At 42.9% G+C, this 22815-nt stretch overlaps 1 protein-coding gene across 2 annotated transcripts in view; it reads left to right on the top strand.

The window, feature by feature from the left end:
- The window catches only part of PNPLA2 (patatin like phospholipase domain containing 2), a 70571-nt gene that overhangs the window by 25564 nt on the left and 22192 nt on the right, over nucleotides 1-22815 (top strand). For both annotated transcript variants that reach the window (XM_053285586.1, XM_053285585.1), the window contains exons 2-3: nucleotides 19745-19977; nucleotides 20160-20225. In XM_053285586.1, the coding sequence (XP_053141561.1) occupies nucleotides 19745-19977; nucleotides 20160-20225 (299 nt within the window). The remainder of the gene's footprint in view (nucleotides 1-19744; nucleotides 19978-20159; nucleotides 20226-22815) is intronic.

The raw sequence follows: 22815 nt of genomic DNA, 5'->3' as shown, positions 1-22815 counted from the left end.
TCTACCATGGTGTAACAAAAGTCTTAGAAGGAATGCAAAGCATATCATCAGTGCAGATCCACCTTTGTTTACATCAGAACAAGACAATTGACCATCCCTTAATTTGTATCAGTTTCCCAACATCTGCCTTCTATTGTTGGTTGCCCCTTCCCTTATCTCCTTAGAGGTGTTACATGGGCCCCTTGTCTATGTTTCTCTTAGAGTAAGATACCAACAGCTGCAGCAGATTAACTCCTTAAGAGGTAAAGGCTACCTCCCTGGGCAGAGAGGGCTGGGGGAATTAACCCCTTAGTTTCCAGTGTGGAAGAGGCATAGAAAGTTATGGGACTTCATATTAAGATGGCTGTGCTGTGGTTCCCTAGGCCTTAGTTTTAGGTTAGACTGCCCTCCCAACGTGGATGGTTTGCATGGGTATATCAATACAATACAATTGCTTATTGGGCTCTTGTCCTCCCTTCCAAGTCCAGGAAACTTTGACGTCCTTATGTACAGCAATTGTAAGTGCTGGAGGATCAGTGTGGTAGCCCTCTTTTAAAAAGATTTCTGATTACACAGAAATCTCTAAAATTATTCTGTGCTTAGTGGCTTCTATAAATGCATCCCACATAGTCAATGGGAGAGGTACATCAGTGGATTGTAGCCTTTGAAAATCTTCAGTAGATGAAACCAGTGACTAAATACTGTATGTGTTTAAACCTGCCTTTTTTTAACTGCTCCTTCCATATCTGTACCAAGACACTGTTTGCCACCACCTTGAAGTGTGCTCTCAGTTAGGCCTTTACTTTGCTGGACCTCTTGGTGTCAAAGTTGTTCCCACATTACCTTTTTAAAAAAGTCTTCTCCAGATGCCTTCAAAGGCTATAGTCCTGACTAACGAAGTGGGCACACAGTTCCTTTTTACAGCAACCCAGTCCCCCTGCATAAGGATCATGACTCATTTCCAATCCTGGAGAACCTTTCTGGAGTGCTGTGAGCCCTCTGGACTCTAACGGCTCTGGCGCACCAGCATGCATGTATGCAGGGGGACGGGGGGATTTGCATGAGGGTTCCAGATGTGTATTTGTGGTCCCTTGAAGCACATCAACTTTGTTAGTCATGTCAGCTGCCATTGGTTCTTCTCAACAGGGCTAAAATGGTCAAGTACTTGGTAAGTGATGTTTAAATAATTAGTCTTTGCAGGTGATCCTTAGGAAATTATATCATTAGGAAATTATAATTCTTCTTCCTGGAAATTAGAAACAAAACATGGCACATGCTGCTTAACAATGATGATGGGCAAGTGAAGGAATGCACTTGTTGGTTGTTGTGAAAGAGGAATTTCTATGTGTTGGCCACTTATGCCACCCTAAACTGGAAAAGATGTCCTTCTAAAATGTCTGCCTAAGGTAGGGAAATAGGGAAATAAAGTATACAAAACATAAAAAGATATTTCCTATAATTAATAGGGAGAAAACAGGTATAGTGTTTGTACAAGAAACACATACACAAAAAGCAACATCAACATTTTTTAGAAAATAAAAGGTCACCTGGTTCTTTTAGATCAGAAGGGCTAACCATTTGTATTTGGTACCCAGGTTTGAAGATGAGTACCCTTAATGATAGTATAGAATGATAAAGGTAGATTGAATACTCTAAAACATGTCATAATTTTTTAAATAACTGAAATATTGAGAGAATGCAGGGACAGCATATGAACTTAGAAATGGATAACTATCCAGTCAAAACACCAGGGAAAATATCAGCTTCCAACTGATATTTAGGAAAAATATCAATAAGAGGGTTGTATTTAATCTTGCCAAATATGACATAGAAATCTATCAGACCATATTTCTTACTTGGACACGTAATAATTAATCTGACAGATTTCTGTGTGTGTGATGCAAAATTTAGTATGCAGAACTAATACTGCTAGAGTACTAACAGTATTAGTTCTGCATACTAAATTTGGTGTCACATATTCGTATATCATATTTGGTTAGAATTAAAACAAAGCCTTGTATTTTAAACAGAAAGAGAATAAAGAGGTTATAATGAAAGGAATAGTGGAATTAGAGAAGCTGCACAAAAGAAATAAATCTGAAGCAATGTAAAATCCACTAGTAGTCTCCTGGGGGAAAATAGAAGTAATGGATGTAAGCGATAGACATATAAAAACATAACTTAAGCTAAGCAAATATATATTGAACACTGGAAATAAATTTGGAAAAGTACTAGCGTATACAGTTAAAGAAAGCAAGAAAAGGAGCAATATTGTCAGTTGAAAAAAGAAGTTGCTACAATGAATAATGAAATCATGGAGGATTCTAAAATTTTATGCCAAATTACATTCTTTACAAAATTCAAATGTAGTACTAGTAGGTGAGACCTGTCATTGACCAGGCAAAGTCATTTTGCGTAGATTACACTACGGGAGAAGTTCAAGAAACAGAATCCAGGAGGCCCTGTAATATTGCATGGTAACAGAAATATTATTCTGTGAAAAAATATTCACAGAAACTGTGATATTGGAGTTAGGTTCCTTAGCTAAAGAATCCACTTTCACAGAGAGAGTGGATGAAGCAGCCTTTGTGGGGAGAGTGGCTATTTAAACTTTAAACCTCCCCACGCATTATCTGAGAAGTGCAGTACAGGGAGGTTTAATGTTTTAAATAGCCACTCTCCCTGCTTCTCAGTTGACATGTGGGGAAGTTTAAAGAAGTGGTGCAAAAGGCGAGAGTGGATAGAGCAGCCTGCATCTCTCATGCCATTTCTTTAAATCTTCCCACACACCATCTGAGAAGCGGGGAGAGTGGCTTTTTAAACTGCATACCAATTGGGGGCGGGGGGCGGGTAGAAAACTGCAAATAACCAAAATGACCCCCCACAATAACTAAAATGGTATACAGGGAGGTGGCCCTCGAATAGTAGTTTCACCCATATATGTAATGGATCTCTTTATTAATGTGCTTGCAAAAGGGAAGTAAAAAGTTTGAAATTTGTAGGATTTAAAACATTATTCATTTTATTGACTAATAACCATACAGGTGAAACTCGGAAAATTAGAATATCGTGCAAAAGTCCATTAATTTCAGTAATGCAAATTAAAAGGTGAAACTGATATATGAGACAGACACATTACATGCAAAGCGAGATAATCAAGCCTTAATTTGTTATAATTGTGATGATCATGGCGTACAGCTCATGAAAACCCCAAATCCACAATCTCAGAAAATTAGAATATTACATGGAACCAAGAAGACAAGGATTGAAGAACAGAACAATATCGGACCTCTGAGAAGTATAAGCATGCATATGTATTCAGTACTTGGTTTGGGCCCCTTTTGCAGCAATTACTGCCTCAATGTGGCGTGGCATGGATGCTATCAGCCTGTGGCACTGATGAGGTATTATGGAAGACCAGGATGCTTCATTAGCGGCCTTCAGCAATTCTGCATTGTTTGGTCTCATGTCTCTCATCCTTCTCTTGGCAATGCCCCATAGATTCTCTATGGGGTCAGGTCAGGCGAGTTTGCTGGCCAATCAAGCACAGTATACTGTATACTTTTCAGAGGTCCGATATTGTTCTATTCTTCAATCCTTGTCTTCTTGGTTCCATGTAATATTCTAATTTTCTGAGATTGTGGATTTGGGGTTTTCATGAGCTGTACGCCATGATCATCACAATTATAACAAATTAAGGCTTGACTTATCTCGCTTTGCATGTAATGCGTCTGTCTCATATAGCAGTTTCACCTTTTAATTTGCATTACTGAAATTAATGGACTTTTGCACGATATTCTAATTTTCCGAGTTTCACCTGTATGTGAAATATTTGAATCATAGTTAATTTGAAACTGAAATAATGGTTATATTACACACACACACACACACACACACACACACACACACACCTTTAAAAATAATTTCACCATGCATATTCCGGTGTAACAAGTAGCACATTCAGTTAATTTCAACAGCAGGACTGTGTATGTAAAATTTGGTATCTGTAGGTCATCAGTAAATATGACTTTATTTCACACCAATCAACCAGCTCCTCAAAATATAGAATATCCCAAAACCCAGAGAAGAAAGATTAGAAGTAGACCAATTTTATAGACCAATTACATTGCTTAACCACGATTACAAAATTTTGCCCAGTTTTAACAAATTAGTTAAGCAAGCATATTGATCAACTCATACACGCAAACCAAACAGGATTTATACCAAAATGCAAGGTTATCTAATGTGCAACCAATGTTGCAGTACTCATAATAGAATAAAAGTTTTGAAGAATAATAACCTTCTGCCCACTCCATATGTATTAACAATGGCTAGAATGGTATATGAGATTAAACAAAGTTTAAAAAAACATTTTACTGAAAAAGATATGGGAGACTAATATATTAGTAGAAATATTAACTTGTATTAAAACAGAAAAAATAATTCCAGGAAGGAGTGTTTAAACTTAGTTTCGGATATTGAATATGAAATTATATATTTAAACTGAATGAAGTGTAGTATTACCAGTTCTAGTATGGCCTGGTACTAGAGTACCGTCTTGTGCATTTTACATTAGTTCTCATAGAGGATACTTCTCCTAAGTAAGCCAAGGGACTGATAACTTCCAAGGGGAAGGGGCTTGGTCCCTCTTCCCCAACATATATGTGGGGGGGGGAATAGAACTTTGCTGCTCTAGGTTTGCTTGGGTCTGCCTTTTATAGGCCGACCCCGGGTCCCCCTCCCCTCCCAAGCCATTTGCCCCCTTCCTGGAGCTGTGATGAGGTGCCCTGCTTATGTTGCCATCTGAAATGTTTGTGCTTCTCACTGCTGCTCTCTTTTTGGGGAGCAAAGCACTTAGTGCGTGTCCTGTCATCCCGCACTCTTTTCCTACCGCTTGCCATGTGCAGTGAGCAAGGGACAGAGTGGGAAGAGGGAATGCCCCTGAGTGACTGTGCAGCTTGACAGGCTGACAAGTCGGGGTTAGGGTGTGGCAGCAACCCTGTAGCCTGGCAACTCCATAGCTGTATAGCCAACAGGTGGGGCGGGCTGGTTTTCCAAGAGGCTGCCAGTGAGAAGCGCTGAAAACATGGAGCAGCCATGTTCTTGGGTGGGTCTACGCCGCCACCTCTATGATTGGGGTTTGGAAATGGACGCGAAACCACGGTTATATCTGCACCAGCAGTTGGACATAATGCTTCGGTGGCAAAACCTCAGTTGTTGGCAGCGAACCTTAAGAGATAACCGAAGGACAGGTTCAGATTGGAGTTGGTGAGGCAAACCAGAGGTAGCTTTCATCCCATAACTGTGGTTTCATGCATTCATGCATGATGGAGTTACAGACTCGACCACAATTAACTGCGGTTAGCCATTACATCTGAATGTGGCCAAACTGTCTGAAGTGATTAATGAACCTAATGCTATATGTGTTACAGTGGAAACATTTTAAAGAATTGTTTGTGCAAAGGTATGTGTTATGTACATACATGTATGTATGGCAGAAAACCAAATTCAAAAAATAAAAGAAGGAAAAAATATAGTATATAATAGTATACACATTGTATCTGATCTACTAGTTCTTCTAGACAAGTTTAACTCTGAGACTGTTTTCCTTCTTTACTGATGTCAAATGATATAATTGGAAGCTGTCCATTAATTTGACTCTAGACTTGAGTGAGCCTCTTCCCATAAAATTGAAGAGGGAAAAGAGAGGGATGAAAACAACGTGGTAAGGGGAAGCTAAAGAAAGAGACCTCTGGGACTTCTTAATGATTCTGAGCAAGTCAGAGGAGCAAGATTATTTCATGGAAGTTAGGAATGCAAATCTGATAATACAGGTATAAAAGCATTACATCAGTATGTACCAATAGCCTTTGGCTCAGTTGTGGTCACATTCCCCCCCCCCCCAAGAGCACAGTCTTGTATACGCTTACATGAAAGCTAAGCTCATTGATCTCAAATGGATTTATTTCTGAGTAAATGCCCATAGGATTGCATTGCAAGAGAGTCCGTGTAGTGTAGTGGTTAGAGGGGTGGACTAGGACTGGGGAGACCCAAGTTCAAATTCCCATGAAACTCACTGAGTGATTCTGGGCCAGTCACTTAACTCTCAGTTGAACCTTCAGGACTTTTGTGAGGCTAAATGTACTGCTCTTGGCTCTTTAGAGGAAGTGCAGGATGTAAATGAACATGAAATTAAATAATTGATTCTCATTTGGGTTGCTGAGAAGATGTGTTTTAGCTTCCTTGCAAGCCTAGTGTTTGGTAATGGGGTGTGAGTTTGGATAGCTAAAAGCCGGGGAAAGACGTTCTGGATCGACAAATTCTACTCTGATAAATGCCTACCATGGATAAGAAATTGGCTACTCAAATTAACATCCATCCACTGCCCCCAGTTTTATTATTCAGGTGGGCATGGTCAGGTGTGGTAAAAATAGGCTCTGACTCCTTCAGTGTACCTTCTAAGGTGTGTGCATACAAATCTTTTGATGTCCAGTCAGCTGATTATAGATCCCGCTCAGGTTGAATCAGGAGGGCCCCACTCTGCATGTATGTGCGCACACACTGCTTTGCTACTGCCACACAGAACAAACCTCATTCTATGCTGAAGGCTTGCTGCTATTAGCTCATTCCTCCTTGAGGCTCATGACCTGGGACCCCCCACTGTGGTACCATCTTCATATGTGTGGGTTCTTGTGAATTCTTTCTCCAGTCCACCATCCAATCTTAATCCTTCACAGGGTGCCTGTCCTTTAAAACAAACAAACTTGTGGGTTTTTCACTTTTTCAGATCTAGCAGCTTCAGTGTTCTCCACTTCTGTTCCTCAAGGCAGCTTCCTCTGACACACCTGTCTACCTCTGCTAATAATTCAGCCCCAAATCAGGAAGGAGTGGTGTAGTCATAGGAATAAAAAAGCACTGTCATCCTTTTTATCTTGCCATCTGAAAGATGCTGGAGCTGCAGAACTGGAAAAGGAGGTGCTTTTTAAAGAAAAGAAGCCCCTCTACCTTGCACTTGGAGGTATCTGAGATGCAGCTGTTGTTTGGAGAGAAGGGGAATTGTTCTCTTGAGCGTCTAGTTGATCTCTAATTGACTGGGATTTCCCTGGCTTCGCTTCTGGTAATTCTTGGCTGAATCTTCCTGTAAGTGGGTACAATGGAAAAGGGGCAAACTTGTTGCAGGGGCTGAGCAAAGGAAGTGTGCTTATGTAAGGACAAATGTGGAGCATGTGAAAACAGGAGCCAGTAAATATAAACCAAATTGTCAAACAGGGCAGAAAGACCAATCACTGGGTCATGGTAGCCTTCAAGGAAAATACCAGAAGTCATGGCTGAAACAACTGGGAAGGGGGCAGAGGGATACTTTGGAGATGGAGTGTGGGAGAAGTATCTGTAGCACCTAGATGGTTTGAGTTTGGGTTAGCTCTTCTTTCCTGCTGGGTTTTGTGCCCATGACCTGTAGAGGAGAGTGCCCTCAGGACTGTCTTTAGAAAGAGTGTGAAACCTGGGGCAAATTATTCCAGTTGATTTTAATGGGGATTAAAAGAGCAGGGCCCAGGGTGGTTGCCTCTTCTGAAGATCTCTTGAGGAAATAATAACTTCCATGGGTGTGGTTCTCCCAGCACATTGTGATAATGGGCGGAAGGGAATGCATGTGCTGAACACTGGCCTCCTGGTTGGAACCTGCTTCTGTCTAGCTTCCTGCCAGATCAGCTGCTTGGATCCAAGTACAACACACCCCACCCTGCAATATCATATACATTCCCTTGACTTCTCTCCATTTAGAACTATAGGCAGCCCTGCCATGGGGTGAAAAGTTGACCAGAGGCCCTCTAAGCTTTGTGAATCAGATTGCTGTCATACAGTATTGGAATCAAGTATCTCAAATCACACAACCTTGAAGGACAATTTGTCCTCTATAGCCCATTTTCCCTTTCTCCACATATTGACTAGTATATCTTGGCTGTTCTTTCCTGCATCTCATCAAGCCTTCAATTTCTGAGAGAGATCAAAGTCTTCCTCACATATTTCTCACTGCTTCTCTTTTGTGCTTCTCCCGCATGCTGTTTGTGTACACCTTTGAGGAAGCCATTTTGGCAAGTAATGCCTTGCACTGGTTTTGCATTTCTTGCAGTTGCAATTTGAATGTAAAACTTACAACACCAGCTACAGTGCTTTAGCTGCAACACATACCCTCTAGTTGTGAGGCAGGACTAGAACTAGAACCAGTGGATTTCAAATACAAGGAAGCAGATCCAGAAGAGACCTCATGAGGAATTTCCTCACTGTAAGAGCTGTCTGACAATGGGACAGTCTCCTTCACATGGTAATGAGCTCTCCTTCTCGACAAGCTTTCAAGCAGAGGCTAGACAGCCATCAGGCAGGGATGCTGGAGCAGTCTACACAAGGGGATAGGATTGGATTCGAAGGCATCTAAGATCTCTTCCAAATCTGATCTATTAAAACTCACTCTCATTTGCTTTCTATCCCACATTAACTTTCCTAAGAGACTCATTCTGGATTAAAAAGCATTGTTAGTGTTGCTTACGAAAATGCCTTCTGTATTAATGTGTGATACAAAGCAACAGATTGCTACTTGTTAATTCAGATGTACAATTTGAGCCAAGGCATACTTTTGCACTCAGATGTGGAAAATGTTTTTTTTAAAAAAACAACCAACCCATGTTAAGCCTCATGTGAGAAAACAGCCTCTGTCTCTGAGGGTTTTTGCAGATGCACCGCTTGAGTAATTTGTGCCATGTGTGAATGTAGCAAACTTGGGATAGAAAGTGGGAAGAGAGAGCCCTTCTTCAGCTGAATGTGCATTCTCCCCAATATAGTTTTATATTCCTGTTAGACCAATATATGCCTTGCCTGTTGAGTTGCCCTCTATAAAATGTGCTGGCCTGGAATATCAAATGAAGCTGGAATGTCCCTGGCTTGGGTGTGTGCCCTTTACTCTGAACTGGAACCTTTCCAAGAAGAGCCACAGGCTTCAGCATGAGTAGTTCTAGTAATGGCTCAGCCTCTTGCTTGCAGGCAAATCTTATCTGCTTCTGCTGCTTTTAATTCTTTTGTCTTCTGTTACTGAAATATGTTTACAGTCCCAATTGACCTCTGCTGAGAAGAGAGTTGATGGCGATTTACTTCTGTGAGCTTAAGCTTTAGGAGATCATAAAAAAATCAAGGGGTTTCCCCATATTAGTGCTTCGGATCTCCTGGGGCTGGAAAACTGAAGACGGGGCGGCCGGGGGAGAAGAAGAGGTTTGTAGAAACTAGGGTTGTATCTGTGCAATACACAGGCAGCACCTCAAATAAACATGGCTAATAGTAGAGAGGGGCTGGCCAAGGGAGAATAGAGACTTGGCCGAGAGAGAGAGAGAGAGAGAGAACGAACGAACAAGAACACCCATTCTTGTACTCTGCTACCGTATGCTAGACACCTGGTGGTGATTTATTCCTACAATATGAACTATGATATTTTCTTAAGAGTGTGTCTTTTCCCAGCTCTACCAGTCCGGTGTGACTTTTCTGATTCCCATTGGTAATGCTCTGTGCTATTCCTGAAGCTCAACTTGCTGGCTGGTTTATCCTGCCAAGTGGGGTGTGTGTTGCATAGCATCTCAAGGTTCCGACACATGCTCATTTATCTTCATTGCTGTTGCATACCTCAGAGTCTATCTGAATAAACCCAGTCCCCTGCTGGCAGCACATCCCAATGGGGCCTCTCTTCTAGGAAGTCTGAAGCTCACTGTCTGTCAATATCCTCTCTAGCAGGCTTTTGGCACTGCCAAGCTTGCTGGACAATGGACTTGCTTTAAATGAAGCAACTGGAGTCTTTTACGCATCAGCACTGTGTTTACGTGTTTGGCAAGAGGCTCTCTGAGGGCCCAAATGTTAAATAACTGAAGAGGAGCTATTCCTCTCCCTCTTCGTTTGCCCTCATTTTGGGAAAGATTTGCCTCTTGCCTGCTTAGCCCAGTGATTAGCGTGCAAAGTGCAACTTTGCTACAAGACATATGTCTGGGAAACTGAATTCTCACAGCTTTAGTGGCATAGCACCATCCCTGTGTTTCCAAATGCTGCATGTACCGCTGGCCAAATGATCCAAACAGAAGTGATTCCCTTCTCTTGTGGATCTGTGACTGCAAAAATAATGATTATATGAACTGTGAATATGGTGCAAGGTTGACTTGAATGGATTGCCAGATCCACTTGAATGGATTTCTGTCCACAGGTCCAGAATACTAAAAGCAAGAGCAGCATCTTAGCTATAGCCCTCTTCAGATTTTAGTAAACTGAGTATGCTGTACTCATATAGGAGTAAAAGCATGTCTGCTAGCTCCATGCCAGCATGCTTTTTAGCCATGTGCACCCCCTGCTCCTGTGTAGCAGAGTGTAACAGAGCGGAAACCTTCGTTGACTATGGGGCAGCCATCCTGGTGGTGACGGGGAATAGAAGAAGTAATGTTGGCAGGTCAGCGGGCTGTTCCAGGGGAAGGGTAGTCAGAAATTTAATAGCGGTCTCCCCTTCCAGCTGTCCTTCCAGCTCTTTGACCTCAGGGAGCACTGCCAACAACCCATATAGCTTTCCCCTGCTCCTCTGTAATGCCAGGTCAGTCCAAAATAAATCTGAACTCATCCATGATTTGATCATGGATGAAGGGGCCGACCTGGTATGTATTACTGAGACTTGGTTGGGGGAGGCTAGTGGTCCAGTTTGGTCCCAGCTTCTCCCTCCAGGATATTCTGTAGAGGAGCAGGTGAGGGGACGTGTGCGGGGAGGTGGGGTGGCTGTGGTCTATAAGGATAACATCTCCCTTAACATGGTCCCTGTCAGGGTATCGGACCATATTGAATGTGTGTACTTGAGTTTGGGGACCAGGGATAGATTAGGACTTCTATTGGTGTACCGATCGCCCCGCTGCCCAATGGAATCTCTTACTGAGCTCACGGACTTGGTCGCGGAACTTGTGTTGGAGTCTCCCAGACTCTTGGTGCTGGGGGGCTTCGATGTTCATTTCGAGACCAATCTGTCTGGGGCAGCCCAGGAGTTCATAGCGGCCATGACAACTATGGGCCTATCCCAGGTGGTCTCTGGACCGACGCATATTGCAGGTCACACGCTTGATTTGGTGTTTTACTCTGATCAGGGTGGTGTTCCGTGGGTGCGGGCTCGTGTAATTTCCCCATTGTCATGAACGGACCACCATCTGGTTAAGGTTGGACTTACAACCACTTCCCACCTCCACAGGGGTGAGGGGCCCATTGGAATGGTCCGCCCAAAGAGGTTATTGGATCCATTAAGATTACAAGAAGCCTTGGAGGGATTTAATTTTGGCTTTGCTGGTGATCCTGTTGATGCCCTGGTTGAGAATTGGAACAACTTGCTCACCAGGGGAGTAGACACGATTACTCCCAAGCGTCCCCTCCAACCCACTTCAAAATTGGCCCCTTGGTATACAGAAGATCTACGGGGGCTGAAGCAGCAAGGTAGGCGACTGGAGCGCAAGTGGAGGAAGACTCGACTCGAATCTGACAGATTGCGACATAGAGCACATCTAAAGATCTATGCTCAGGCAATACGTGCGGCAAAGAGGCGGTTCTTTTCTGCCCGTATTGCCTCTGCGAATTCACATCCAGTGGAGTTGTTCAGGGTTGTGAGGGGATTAGTATCTACCTCCCCATTCCTTGAACCAGAATTTGGAGTCATCAGTTACAGTACCCACTGTGATGTGTTTAAAGAGTTTTTTGCAGATAAAATCTCTCTGATTTGGGCCGACCTAGATGTAGATGTTAAAAAGATGGAGACTCCACACTTAATTTGATGTCTGAGCTGGAGGTTCCCAATGACTCCTCTTATGTGATTCGACTGGATTGGTTTCAGTTTGTGACTCCTGAGGATGTGGACAAGCTGATTGGATCGGTGAGGCCTACCACTTGTTTTCTTGACCCTTGTCCAACATGGCTTGTTCGATCTAGCAGGGAGGTTGTTGTAAACAGCCTGGTGGAAATCATAAATGCTTCTCTGAGGGAGGGCAGGATGACTCCTTGTCTTAAGGAGGCAATCATTAGATCTCTTCTAAAGAAGCCTGCATTAGATCCCTCAGAGTTGAGCAATTATAGACCTGTTTCCAACCTCCCATGGCTGGGCAAGGTAATTGAGAGGGTGGTGGCCTCTCAGCTCCAGGCGGTCTTGGAGGAAACTGATTATCTAGACCCATTTCAAACTGGTTTTTGAACGGGCTATGGGGTGGAGACTGCCTTGGTTGGCTTATTATTATTTCTTGTTTACACAGTCAGACAGGTGTTATTGACTGGTTTGTTTTATCCAGACATTGAGTCCTTCCCAAGGACCTAGGATGGCTGAATTTTATTGTCAATTATTATAGATATCATCGCAGAATATAGGCTGTTCCCAGTAAAGCTGCTTTTTGTAATTGGCTGGTGGTGATTTCTGTGGCCCCTATGGTGTTGAGGTACTCTTCAAGGTCTTTTGGAACTGCACCCAGGGCGCCAATGACCACTGGGATGATTTTGGTCTTTTTCTGCCACAGCCTTTCAATTTCAATTTGTAGATCTTTGTATTTTTTTATTTTTTCTATTTCTTTTTCTTCTGTTCTGCTATCCCCTGGTATTGCTATGTCGATTATTTTCACTTGTTTTTCTTTCTTCTCGACTACAGTTATATCTGGTGTATTGTGTGGCAGATGTTTGTCTGTTTGTAGTCGGAAGTCCCATAATATTTTTACATCTTCATTTTCTTCAACTTTTTCAATTGTATGGTCCCACCAATTTTTGGCTACAGGTAGCTTGTATTTTTTGCAGATGTTCCAGTGTATCATCCCTGCTACTTTGTCATGCCTTTGTTTGTAGTCAGTCTGTGCAATCTTTTTACAACAGCTGATTAGGTGGTCCTGGTCCATGGTTTCATCTGCTTCTTTACAAAGGTGGCACTTGCTGTTTGTGGTGGATTTTTCGACTTTTGCTCTTATTGCATTTGTTCTTAATGCCTGTTCTTGTGCAGCCAGTATTAAACCCTCTGTTTCTTTCTTCAAGTTGCCATTCTTAAGCCATTGCCAGGTCTTGGTGATGTCTGATTTTCCACTTATATTGTGCAAATATTGACCATATTGTGGGGGTGCAGAGCATGATTGATGGTCATGATTTTCCTGGTCTTACGATATAGCGTCTCTAGCTCTGCTTGGGTCCAGTCTATTATTCCTGCAGTGTATCTGATAACAGGTATAGCCCAGGTGTTTATGGCGTGTATGGTGTTCCTGCCATTGAGTTTGGACTTTAGGATTTTTCTAATTCTCCTGATTTATTCACTTCCAATTTTTCTTTTAACTTCAGTGTGTGCGATGTTATCGGCCTGGAGAATGCCCAAGTATTTGTAATGTTGTTTCTCTTCCAGGTTCTTGATCTTGCTTCCATTGGGCAGTTCTATTCCTTCTGTTTTTCTTATTTTCCCTCTGTTCATTATTAATGCAACACACTTGTCTAGTCCAAACTCCATTGCTATATCGCTACTGAATATACGGACAGTGTTTAGCAGTGATTCGATTTCTGACTGGGACTTTGCATACAACTTCAGATCGTCCATGTACAGCAGATGGTTGATTTTACTTGATGTTTTAGATGTTTGGTATCGAGGCCTGTTTTGTTTAGTATTTGTGAAAGTGGGGTCATGGCGATTACAAACAACAGAGGGGATAGTGAGTCACCTTGGAAAATGCCTCTTCTAATGCTAACCTGTCCAAGTGCCTCGCCATTGATTGTTAACTGTGTACTCCACATGCTCATTGCTTTTTAAATAAATATCTGAATGTTTTTGCTGACACCAGTTGTTTCTAAACATTTTAGTATCCATGTGCGAGGCAATGAATCGAAGGCTTTCTTGTAGTCAATCCATGCAACACTTAGATTGGTTTTTCTTCTCTTGCAATTTTCTAAAATATTATTATTAATTCGATTTCTATACCGCCCTTCCAAAAATGGCTCTGGGCGGTTTGCACAGAGAAATAATAAATAAATAAGATGGCTCCGTGTCCCCAAAGGGCTCACATTCTTAAAAAACAACAACACGATAGACACCAGCAACAGTCACTGGAGGTACTGTGCTGGGGGTGGATAGGGCCAGTTACTCTCCCCCTGCTAAATAAAGAGAATCACCACAGTAAAAGGTGCCTCTTTGCCCAGTTAGCAGGGCAAATTATAGGCCTGTTGGATAGGCTTGATGGATGATCTCCAATTGGCAATTGACAGAGGAAGTGTGACTCTGTTGGTCCTTTTGGATCTCTCAGCAGCTTTCAATACTGTTGTCCATAGTATCCTTCTGGAACGTCTGAGCGTGTTTGGGTGGGAGGCACTGTTTTACGGTGGTTCCGCTCCTTCCTCTCAGTTAGATTCCAGATGGTGTTGATTGGAGACTGTTGCTCTTCAAAATCTGAACTTAAGTATGGTGTCCCTCAAGGCTCCGTACTTTCTCTAATGCTTTTTAACATCTACATAAAACTGCTGGGAGAGATCATCAGGGGATTTGGAGCTGGGTGTTACCAATACACTGATGACACCCAGATCTACTTCTCCATGTCAACTTCTTCAGGAGCTGGCCTATCCTCCCTAAATGCCTGTCTGGAAGCAGTAATGGGCTGGATGAGGGAGAATAAACTGAAGCTGAATCTAGATAAGACAGAGGTACTTATTGTGCGGGGTCAGAACTCTAGAGACGATTTTGATCTGCCTGTTCTAGATGGGGTCACACTTCCCCAAAAGGAACAGGTTTGCAGTCTGGGAGTACTTCTGGATTCACACCTCTCCCTGGTTTCTCAGGTTGAGGCGGTGGCCAGGGGTGCTTTCTATCAGCTCTTGCTGATACGCCAGCTGCTCCCGTTTCTTGAGATCAATGACCTCAAAACTGTGGTACATCTGCTGGTAACCTCCAGACTGGACTTTTGTAATGCGCTCTACATGGGGCTGCCTTTGTACGTAGTCCGGAAACTTTAGTTGGTTCAGAATGCGGCAGCCAGGTTGGTCTCTGGGTCATCTCGGGGAGACCATGTTACTCCTTTACTGATGGAGTTACACTGGCTGCCAATAGGTTTCCGGACAAAATACAAAGTGCTAGTTATAACTTACAAAGCCCTAAACAACTTAGGCCCTGGGTGCCCAAGAGAGCGTCTTCTTCGTTATGAGCCCCACCGCCCATTGAGGTCATCTGAGGAGGTCCATCTCCAGTTACCGCCAACTTGTTTGGTGGCTACACAGAGAAAGGCCTTCTCGGTCGCTGCCCCGAGATTGTGGAATGCGCTCTCTGCTGAGATACGATCCTCCCCATCTCTGACAATTTTCAAAAAACACCTGAAAACCCTTCTTTTCACCCAAGCTTTCTTGGCTTCCTAAATTTGGGGTTTTTTAACTTCTGGTTTATTTTAAAATTCAAAACCCGATTTGGGGGGTTTTAATCACTGTAATTGTTTAATTGTTTTAAAATGTTTTTAAATTGTTAATTCTTATATTGTTTTTTAATTTGTTTTAGCTCTTTACTGTTTTAGTGGTTTGTTTTAATTGTAAACCTACCTGAGCCATTTTGGAAGGGCGGTATACCAATCAATCAATCAATCAATCAAATAAATAAATAAAATAAGTTGCTTGAACAAAGTTACTGAAGTTACTTAACTTTACCAAATCCTAAGCAACGGCCCTACTCTAAGTGAAAGATCATCCTAACAGAAAAATAAGTCTCAAGCGTCCAGGAAGAAATACAAAGTGACCAATCAGTTTCAGTTTCTTTGGATTCACAAGGTCTTAATTTAATATTTATCTTGTGAAACACTAGCAGTTCTCTCACAGCACACTAGAACTGGCATTGTAGTTCTAGGTGATGTAATGAATCTAATCATACGCGAATGCTATGCATATATAGATAACGGTATCTAAATGCATATGTATCAGCTGATTCTGGATTTGCTGGCATCATCAGAAGCAGAACTGAATCTGCTGACGTATGCCATTTTGACAGAGATAACTGTGCGATTCTGGACAATGCTAGATAGTGCAGCTGCCCCTGCCCAAACCTGCAATTATGAAAGGAACATGTGTTGTCTGTCTGACTCTGTTAATATCTTAATTCATGGATTAATTAGGGTATCAAGAGCTGTGCCTTCTACAGGTACTGTAGAAAGAGCACTCCCCCCACCTGCAGTGGCACAGAATCAAGTAGAAAAGACCATTTTTAAAAATTCTCAAATTTAAATTAATTCTTTAATGCTAATTCTTTCCTGTAATTTCATACAGGAAATGACAGACCTCTACACTATTGTGAACAACTGAAATAATCCTGGGTTTTTTTAGTCTTGTTTTAACATACTTCCTCATATCTACCAGATTGCAGAAAAGTAAACAAATCTTGTTTCAGTGGTGTCTTTAAAGCATTGTTTCATAAGATCAAATGAAACTAATTCAATGGGGCAAGAGAACTCCTATGTATAGGATGTGATTGTCCAAGATTTGTGAGGGATGCAACTTCTTATATATACTGTTTACAGATGTGTGATATGGAAAATAGATTCAGGCATAATTTATGAAACTGCCAATCCAAGCCAGTTTTCCTCAAGTAGAGGCAAGAGGGAATGCCAAGACAGCATCTTGATGCATAGTGCTGCTACAATGGCCACATACATGACCACCAGGCACCCTACACAGCCTCTTATTTTAACTTCTGACCATACCACATGCCCATTTCTGAGCAAATGGTGTTAATTGCAGAACAATCTCAGAACTGCAGAAACCTTAAATAGTGTAGGTAGAAGGGTCACCCAACTCTTAATGCCCAACTCAAACATAAGGTGACTGATGAGTCTGGTGGTTACACATTTGGGAGGATGAAGGATTGGATTTTCATTGTGAACTTAGATCTTTCCATTAATACGTGACGCTAAGAATACACTTTATGTTGCTGGAAATATTTAAAAATGCTGTTGTGAGGGACGTGTATGTCCTTTATTGTATCTGAGGGGGAGAGAACTTTAGGCCAAAGAGCATCGCAACTGGCCTGACTCAATGGCTGCAGCATCCAGCGGCTTGCTCAGGCATCCTAAGTGAACAAATACGAGTGGAAGGGCGGGGGGGGGGGGGCTCTGACTGGCAATTTGCCACACCTTTATTAGCAATACTGTCCTTCAAGAGATTCCCAGCATTTCCAAGCAGCTGTATGTATTACGTTGTTGTCCTCCCAATTTGGATGGATACAGCCTGGGAGTATGGCATCTAAGGTGTACACACAAGCCCTAACAAATCAAACTGGGCTGATTTTTAAAGTCTGGTGATTGGGAGCGACCAGCTCTTCCGCATCTTTTTCTCCCAGCATAATTGTTGTTCTTTAGCAAGATTTTCTGGCTGGGGTGCTTCAGAGGAAGTGGGAAAACAGGAATCTCCTTGTCTCCTTTAAAGACAGGCCGCTGACTGATTCCAGCTCACTGGGGCAGCTAACAATTAAGCAGCTGAGTTCTGCTTCAAACAAGCATTTGTTTCTGGAGCTGTATGGTACAGAGTGGAGGAATTGCTGGGGAAGTGATTGCTGTGGTTTTACCCAGTCCACTCATATAACAGTGGAGCAACAAAGACCAAATCAAAGTCTGCCTTGCTCCTAAGTTCCATTAAAAAGCATTTTCTGGGGATTTGTGTAAAACATTTGTAGGATCTGTCCATTTAAAAATAAATAAATAAAATATGCCAAAGAGGAGCTTCTTCCAGTCTTCTTATTAACACAATTCATTGACCTAGTCTAACATCGGTTTGACAACCTCCCCCACACCATTCTGCATTTTGTCAGAAGAAAAGATTATCTTGACTCTTATCTTGCATCACAGAACTCCAGTGTTTACAACTGGAACTCTGAGTTCCCAGAGACTCCTGGGGTCAGTTCAGATGACCCAAAGTCCTTGTCCTTGAGAAGGAAGTAACCTTTTTACCCTATGCAACCTTGTTGACAAATTCCACTTCTTGTGGTGACTTGTGCAAGCTTTAAAAAGTGGGCTTACTGTGCACTCTTGTAGTCTAGCCTCACTGAATAGTAAATATAGTGCAGCAGAGTTTGCAGTATAATAAGGTCAAGCTGCATGCTGTGAGCGCTGCTGGTTTAAGAGCAGAGTTGCATCTCCAGAAGTAAAATAATTTAAAACTTTGTCATATCTGCTGACTGACTTGTTTGGCATTCTCTTATACAACAGATACATGCAGAGACCTAAGTTTTGGACGGCATAGAAATTTGTTACTTAACACTTTATTTATTTATGTATTAATGATGAAGTATCAGAATAGCCCACTCCAGCATTGTAAATTGAATGAGAATTACGGTATGTACCTTGAGTACCAGTATGCCTTTAGTGCTTTAGCAGGAGGGAAAAGGCAAACAGCAGTAAGATGATTGGCTCAGCATCTAGACTGACTGACAGGAAAAACTTTGGGTGATGGAATAGCTGATCTGACGTATGCATGCTATACCCATTAAAGGTGACTGAGTTTCAAAGCTGAAAAACTGTTGGTATGTCGGAAGATTTGCTTGCTATTGTAAATCACTGAGTATATGTGCTCCTTAGTAAAACTGCACTTGTGTTTGTTTTCCAGTGAATCCTTTATACACAAGGTAGCTTATGTGATCATACGTAATGTGGACTTAAACAATATTTGATGTAGGCTTTGTGATGCCAAGGGGTGTAATGGATCACATCCAGTTGGGTCAATTTGCTGGGGAATGTGTTGCACTGTGCCTGCCCACTTGGAAAGCACACTGTGCCTGCCCACCCTATCATGACACTTGTGGCCAATGCTACAATTCTCTTGACAGGTCTTCATGAGGAAATGGACAGGTGTCTATCAAATACTTGAGCCTGTAACAAGAAACTTTATACTGAGGAGGCCAACGAGTGTCCAAGAGAGGGAAGCACTGTGTCAATGTAAAACAGCCCAAATGTGTCTGAGATATTACTTAATTTAAGTTTTTAAATGCCAGATTTCCAAGTGTTCATCTAGACCCCAGATTCCACTGACTGTCTCTTCAAAACTGAAGGGTTATATATGCTAAACAAAACTGGATACATCTCACAGGAGATTCTTGTGTGTTGTGGTTTCCTGTGGTGTTTTAATTCATTCAGGAAACCATGTAATGTTGACGTCTGTGGAAGCTTTCCTCCTGGGGTTAATAGCAGCTTGGAGGGCATTTTCATTGGGACTCTGGTATAAGTGGATAGGACTAAATATTCCCTCCCCATGCACTGTGGTCCCAATCCTGATCTCCACCTTCCACCAATCGCAGCTCAGCTACTATTAAAATTTTGGAAAAAGAACACTCAGGGCCAAACAAAGCACTTAAAGTAATGTGTAGTCTGGTACTGAAACTACTTGCTTATAACTGTATGATTCTTGCAGCTGATGTCACAAAGAGAGCCATTATATTGTGATTTTTTTTTAAAGACCGCCATAAAAATATTAAGTGTTCTCAGGTAGGATATAGCAGAGGTAAAAAACCCTTCTTAACTGTTCTTCTAATCACTGGCTAGTCTTCACAAGCTAACATTCTCTTTAGCATTACCACAATGTTGTGATTTTAGAACTAATTAGCCAGTTTTGATGTCTGCATGTTGGAGCCATCTGCTGTACAAAGTGTCTCTAAAAGTATCCTCTAAGCTTTCTTGACTCTGTATTCACTGCTTGGATTGTTGTGCAACATCACTTTTTTCAACTTGCACTATTTTCTGTATCATAGGTGAAGCTGGTGCAAATATCATCTATGTCTCCAAAGAAGCTCGGAAGAGGTTTCTTGGCCCCTTGCATCCGTCCTTCAACTTGGTGAAAATCATTCGTACTTGCCTATACAAGACCCTGCCAGAAAATGGGCATGAGTTGGCCAGTGGGCGTTTGGGCATCTCACTTACACGGGTCTCGGATGGAGAGAATGTCATATTATCAGAGTTCAACTCCAAGGAGGAGCTTATCCAGGCAAGTACTAACAGGCTGCCTGCTTAGTAACTTTGCAGGTGCTCTCCCTTCAAAAGGCTGTTCTGCTGTCGCTCTTCATTTGGTGCTCTGGATACACAGACCCTTCCCTGTGCATTGCAAAGATGTTATCTCATGGTCTCTCTGTTTTTTGTTTCTCTCCCCTGCCCCTCACCTTCCTGTAGGCATGTGTTTGCAGCACTTTCATCCCCGTATACTGTGGCCTGATCCCGCCAAGTCTTCAAGGAGTGGTAAGTTGTCCCATGAGGGCTTTTGCATTCAGAATGTGTGTACTGCCATATTGGGGTCCTTCATGTCTCACACCAAGAAGGAAATGGCAGGCAGCAATGCTGCTGGGAGAAGGTATTGGCTGAAAGGGGATGTTGTGCTGGAGAGACCAATTCAGAGTGGTCAAAATGATGAGCCATCTGTAGTAATATTCCCTTCAAGAGGTGTTGTGGTTCTAGTAGAGCTCTAGTATTAGCTTTCTGAGATTGAATGTAGCCCTCACAAAAACATGTTTGTTTTTAATAACCTAGAATCAGAATCCCAGCATTCCACTGCTGCTAGACTGAGTTCCTTTTTATCGTACTCTTAAGTATTGAAAACAGTTTTGAACAGGTACCTATGGCTACAAAAGAGAGAGAGAGAGAGAGAGAAATCACAAAGTACAAGCAAGCCACCAGAACTGCAATTGGAATCGATAAGCTACCTGGGCCAGAGTATGAAGAAACATGGCTTGGAAGCTTGGGGGTCATGGAAGCAGTTATCCACAGTTATGTTCCAAAATGATATACATGTTTGTTCAGAATAGCCTCCAGGGTTCTTCTCAGGAAGCTTTGTCCAGTTCCAGTATGATAGAGCAGAGGAAAAAGCTAGGATTCTGGGAGAAGGCAGTGTGACTACTGAGCTCCTTCTCTGGCTCTGCTGAAGGAGGATGGAGGGACCTATTACAGCTTCAGCTTCTGACCCTTCCACTTGAGAGGTGTAATGAGGGCCTCCTGCCCCCGCCATGGTAGCTGCAAGGGCAGCCCTCCATGTATTCAGGAGAATCCCAGTAGACTACTGATACCAGTGTATATGTAGCACTTGGAGAAGTTCAAAGCACTTCACAAGCATTAGAGTGGCTCTCATCATCATCATCGTCATAGGAACATAGGAAACTGCCATATACTGAGTCAGACCATTGGTCTATCTAGCTCAGTATTGTCTTCACAGACTTGCAGCAGCTTCTCCAACATTGCAGGCAGGAATCTCTCTCAGCCCTATCTTGGAGAAGCCAGGGAGGGAACTTGAAACCTTCTGCTCTTCCCAGAGCGGCTTCATCCCCTGAGGGGAATATCTTGCAGTGCTCACACATCAAGTCTCCCATTCATATGCAACCAGGGCAGACCTGGCTTAGCTATGGGGTCATGCTTGCTACCACAAGACCAGCTCTCCTCTCCAAGACCAGCTCTCCTCTCCAAGACCAGCTCTCCTCTCCGGGGGTAGTCATCTATCTCATAGGAACATAGGAAGTTGCCATAGAATGAGTCAGGCCATTGACCCATCTAGCTCAGTATTGTCTACCCAGACTGGCAGCGGCTTCTCCAGGGTTGCAGGCACGAGTCTCTCTCAGATCTATCTTGGAGATGCCAGGGAGGGAACTTGGAACCTTCTGCTCTTCCCAGAGAGGCTCCATCCTCCTAAGACAAATATCTTCCAGTGCTCACACATCTAGTCTCCCATTCATATGCAACCAGGGCAGACCCTGCTTAGCTATGGGGACAAGTCATGCTGGCTACCACAAGACCAGCTCTCCTCTCCATCATCATCATCATCATCATCATTACATTTATATCCCGTTCTTCCTCCAAGGAGCCCAGAGCGGTGTACTACATACTTATGTTTCTCCTCACAACAACCCTGTGACGTAGGTTAGGCTGAGAGAGAAGTGACTGGCCCAGAGTCACCCAGCAAGTCTCATGGCTGAATGAAGGTTTGAACTCGGGTCTCCCCGGTCCTTAGTCCAGCACTCTAACCACTATACCACATAGGAGACGCCTCCTACCCTAGTTCGGGAGCTGTCTGTGCTCCTGATATTTGATAGTCTACGTGGGATAGCAAGGTCAGAGGCGCCTTCTGTGATCATATGGTCAACAGCAACTGGGTTGGAGGGTTCCCTCCTAGCCAGCAGCCATACCCAGCCACTGAATGAGGTAGAAGGGAAAGTCCTCCGGTCCAGATGCGTCTTACCACATGATCACGGAAGGAGCCTCTGACCTTGTTTTCCCTCACAGATAATTAAATACTGGGAGCACACATAGCTCCCCGAACTAGGATAGGTGTCTCCTACCATAGTAATCATCATCTGTTCAGGCCTATTATCTTGCTGTAGTACATACATGAGGTAGGTCAGTATGATTACCTCCATATTGCAGATGGGGGCACTGAGGGGCTTCTCTAAGACAATCTAGTGAATTCACAGCAGAGGTGAGATTTGAACCAGGGCCTTCCAGACTTAGAGCTCAACTTCTCGGCTGCTATCCCACACCAACCTTTGTGTACTTAAGGCGGAATCTCTTTGCATCTGTAATGACAGCTTTTCCTTTTTGCTAAGCAGCACTTAGTCTAATTTAGAGGGGGAGAGATGAAAGCAGATGATAAAACTGATGATAGTAGTGAAGGTATCAGTGACCTCATCCTCTCCAGGTCACCAGGGGTGATGGCAGCACCTGTTGAACTTGCAAAATATTGGCCTGGTGCACATTTGCAGCAACTGCTAGAGAAGCACTGTGGGAGTATGTGAGGGCTGGTGCAACCCTCAAGCACTCCAGTGGGGCTGTGTGCATAGCCATAGCC

This window comes from Hemicordylus capensis, chromosome 1, assembly GCF_027244095.1.
Source record: "Hemicordylus capensis ecotype Gifberg chromosome 1, rHemCap1.1.pri, whole genome shotgun sequence".
In the NCBI taxonomy this organism is placed as follows: Eukaryota; Metazoa; Chordata; class Lepidosauria; order Squamata; family Cordylidae; genus Hemicordylus; species Hemicordylus capensis.
The sequence above is the reverse complement of the archived record's forward strand: the minus strand, read 5'-3'. Positions and strand labels throughout refer to the sequence as shown.